At 34.7% G+C, this 4,493-nt stretch overlaps 1 protein-coding gene across 1 annotated transcript in view; it reads left to right on the top strand.

The window, feature by feature from the left end:
• The window catches only part of PDCD6IP (programmed cell death 6 interacting protein), a 39,277-nt gene that overhangs the window by 13,658 nt on the left and 21,126 nt on the right, over positions 1–4,493 (top strand). Inside the window, exons 7-8 of the mRNA XM_014548424.1 lie at positions 2,384–2,606; positions 3,604–3,727. Of these exons, the coding sequence (XP_014403910.1) occupies positions 2,384–2,606; positions 3,604–3,727 (347 nt within the window). The remainder of the gene's footprint in view (positions 1–2,383; positions 2,607–3,603; positions 3,728–4,493) is intronic.

Genomic DNA, 4,493 nt, shown 5'->3' with positions numbered 1-4,493 from the left:
CCTGCTCGCTTCAGTGCATGGCTGCCGGCCGCCATCTTGGCTGACAGTTAATTTGCATAAGGATACGCTGATTAGCCAATGGGAAGGGTAGCGGTCGTACGCTAATTACCATGTTTCTCTTTTATTAGTGTAGATAAAATGTATACTGGTATTATACCCCACAGTGACATAATCAGAGAAAAGCATACTTTTTTACAAAACCCAGATTAACATATCTCATTTGTCTAGGAATTCACTTTGATCACAATAACTTAGATTCTTATATGAAAGGGGTTTCTGTGGGAGAGATTTTTTTAGGCTAGCATATTTAAAGTATTAGAAGTTCAGTTTATTTTCTGGGAATTCTGGGACTATTAGATTCAAGCAGGCTGTTATTTAGTCTCTGTAAACCAGTCACAGAAGAGCTCCTTTTGAAATTTTAATGCAGTTTTAAAAATCCACTCTGGAGAAAGGAAACTACTTTAGCCTCACAGTGAAAAGTGAGAACTTTTTTCAATTATAGACACATAAGGGTTTGTAACTTTAGTTTTATAGCTTTATTATTCATAGGTCAAAAGTTAACATAGATCATAAACACCCAGAGATTGCCTGCTTGATTCCCGTCAAGGCACATGACTGGGTTTTGGCTTGGATTCCCAGTGCAGGAGATAGACAATTGATGTTTCTCTTTTTCTCTCTCTAAAGTCAATAAAAAAATCTTTAAAAGTAAAGGAACTGGGTATTTATTTCTGTTATACGAGTAAAAATTTTAAAAAAATCAAGAATGAATATTGAATTTTATCAAATGCTTTTTAAAAAAATTTTTTAAAAAAATATATTTTATTGATTTTTTACAGAGAGGAAGGGAGAGAGATAGATAGTTAGAAACATCGATGGGAGAGAAACATCGATCAGCTGCCTCCTGCACATCTCCCACTGGGGATGTGCCCGCAACCCAGGTACATGCCCTTGACCGGAATCGAACCTGGGACCCTTCAGTCCGCAGGCCGACGCTCTATCCACTGAGCCAAACCGGTTTTGGCATCAAATGCTTTTTAATATCAGTGGAGATAATTTGATTTTTTAAAAACAAATCTATTAAGGTTGAAGAATTAGATAAGTAGATTTTCTAATATTAAAACCATTTTTGTATTTCTATAATTTTGGTGTTTTAGATTTGCTTTGTCTCCTGATGTGATCACGTCATATAGATATTCTCTAAATGCCTGAGAATATTATGTATTCTCTAATAGTGGAGTTCAGGGTTTTCCATGTCTGGTGAATAAAATTCTAATCTTAAAAATTTTATTTACTTGGTCCATTCATCACAGAGACAGAGGTGTTAAAATCTTCCATTCTGATTATTGGTAGATGTATCAACTTCTCAATTTATATAGGTAGAAACTATTAAATGCAAAATTTAAGAAGTTTTATATCTTTCTGGCAAATTGGCGAATGTTAAATAAACATTATGTATTGAATTATTGAATAATGCTTTTGACTTTATTGCCTATTTTATCTGATGTTACTATTTCTAATACCATCTAAGTAAGAAAATGTGGACTCTTGGTTTATATGAGGCATATGCTCATCTTATGAATTCTAATGGCAAACCGTTTTTTAAAAAATATTTTTATTGGTTTTTGGAGAGAGAGGAAGGGAGAGGGAGGGAGGGAGGGAGAGAGAGAGAGAGAGAGAGAGAGAGAGAGAGAAACATTGATGTGAGAGCACAACATAGATCGGCTGCCTCCTGCACACCCCCTATAGGGGATGGAGCGCGAAACCCGGGCATGTGCCCTGCCCAGGAATAGAACCAGCAACCTCTTGGTGCATTGGACGACACCCAACACTGGCCAGGGTGCAAGCCTTCTTTTAAAGCAAATTTTATATTGATGCTGAGACATCTTGTTTCTTTGTTGATTTAATATGTTGCTGGATAATATTTTTCTGTTTCACTCTTTCATTGTGGGTGTAGTCCTTTGAAGTTCCTGCCTTCATGTGAGGTAGTGAAGGGGATGTTGCTCAGTTCTCTGTCTTTTTGTAGTTTCAAGACCCTGTCTCAGGTTTCCATGAGGGTTTTTAAATCATTTTAATTGATAGTCCTTTGGGTTATTAAAACACCGGACATCCAGTCTTCCTCAATGCCAGTTTATACTTACTGGCCCATGGGTTTCCTTTATTTTCTTGGTAATTCACACGTGTTTAAAGGGATGTCTGCTATGTATTATTCTTAAATTTTGGGATAATTTGTGATGAGAGAATTTCTAGGTTAATCTGTTGACCACATTGCTGAAAATGCAAAAATCTCAAATTAGTTTTTTTTTTTAATTTTATTTAGAAAAAAAACCAATGCTTTGTTGAGAAAAAGAAACATTATTATTATTTTTTAACATTTTCCTTTTAGCATGCAGCAGAATTGATTAAAACAGTGGCATCTCGCTATGATGAATATGTCAACGTGAAGGATTTTTCAGACAAAATCAACCGTGCCCTTACTGCAGCAAAGAAGGATAATGACTTCATATATCATGATCGAGTTCCAGACCTTAAAGATCTAGACCCTATTGGCAAAGCCACACTTGTGAAATCTACCCCAGTCAATGTACCCATTAGCCAGAAATTCACTGGTATGTCAAGTATTCAGTTGTAGTTTAATCTTACTCATCTTTTCTCCAGTTTAATCTGTTTTTTTTTAGTAGCCCAAAATCACAAAGTTGCTATTGTATGCTCTGAATTTACTTTGCATTCATATTGTTCAAAATGAATATGAGAATAAAAATTATTATATCTACAGTGAAATTTTTAAATGGAAAAGATGTCAATAAAGGATATGTAAAGTATACAACAGAGTCAGAAAACTTGAACTGTATTTGAGTAATGATAAACTTTAAATAAGCAGTTGTCATTTTGTTAACATTTGTTATATTATTGAAGATTCTGCCATTAAAAATAAACATTCATAAATATAACTTCAAACCTATCAAATTCTGGAGTCATGATTGTATCAAATAAATACGTTACAATATGCTTGGGTATTGTAGGTATATGCAATGTTTGGTAGTCTGTAGCTGAGATCCTAAGGATAATTAATATTCTAAGTTGTTGGGAAAGGCTGATTATTTTACTTATTTTTATTTAACAAACACAAAGTGTTTACCATGTGCCAAGGGACTCTTTTAAGCACTTTACAAATATTAGCTCATTTATTTTTCACAACAACCCCGTGAGCTAGTTACTATTATTATCCCCACATGACTGATGAGGATACTGATGCACAGTGATTAAGTAATTTACTTGTCCAAGGTTGCATAGTTAGAAAGTGGTAGAGTGGAAATTGAACCATGGCACAGTAGCCCAAAACAAGTGAAGTGTTTTTTATGATTAGCTCTTCTTCACCAAAGATTTCTTAAATTCAATGACAGACACATCTAAAAGGTAAGAGATTTAAGTTCAGAGAAAAAGCTTTCATTGTCATTGTCCATCATTGTACTTTCAGTAGTGATTTAGTTTTACCTTTAAGTATTTGTAGACTTTTTATATCAGTATTGGAAAGGAAATATGAAGTCACTATATAATTTGAGTTTTGTCTCAAAATTTTGTTGACATTTCCATTTTTAATTGTAGATCTGTTTGAGAAGATGGTTCCTGTGTCAGTGCAGCAGGCTTTGGCTGCCTATAACCAGAGGAAAGCTGACTTAGTTAACAGATCAATTGCTCAAATGAGAGAAGCCACCAATTTGGCAAATGGGTAGGTAGAGCTTATCTTTCATAAATTTATATGTAAAGTTCTAATGTTTTCTGTTTGATTGTTCTTTAACTAAATATTTATGAACATTTTACTTTCTGACCTTGGAACTGAATGTCAAAGATAAGTGAAATAGCAAATAAGCACATAACACACATAAACACACATTTCTTGGGGACACTATATTTATTAAGCCCTACCAAATACAGTTGGAAGAAATTTAATTACTGAAACAATGTGAAAATGTTTGACCGCTAATTTGTATTTATTTGAGGGAAATGAGAAGTAGAAATGAACTTTTTAAGTTAAGATACATGGTATATTCAGTATTCTGAATCTGTTTTGTTTCTGGTAGATTCATTGGTTTTAGAAAAATCTTAAGTATAATTTTCCTTCAGTAAAGTACATCCATTTTAAATGTATAGGTCATTTCTGTGGATAAATGTGAATACTCTTGTAACCACCACAATCAAGACAGAGAACATTTCTGTCACCCTAAAATGCACCCTCATGCCTCTTTCTTTCCCTTCAGTTTCTCTTCCCCTGACCCCCAGCCACTGTCTCTATAGTGCTTCCTGTCACTATAATTTTTCTTTTTATACAATTTGATGTAAATGTAATCATTATAACATGTGGAGTATGTATATTATAGTACACTAGAGGCCTGGTGCACAAAAATTTGTGCACTCGGGGGCGGGGGTCCCCTCAGCCCGGCCTGTGCCCTCTCGCAGTCTGGGACCCCTCGGGGGATGACCACCTGCTGGCTTAG

The sequence above is a fragment of the Myotis brandtii genome, unplaced genomic scaffold, assembly GCF_000412655.1.
Source record: "Myotis brandtii unplaced genomic scaffold, ASM41265v1 scaffold506, whole genome shotgun sequence".
Classification (NCBI taxonomy): Eukaryota; Metazoa; Chordata; class Mammalia; order Chiroptera; family Vespertilionidae; genus Myotis; species Myotis brandtii.
The sequence above is the reverse complement of the archived record's forward strand: the minus strand, read 5'-3'. Positions and strand labels throughout refer to the sequence as shown.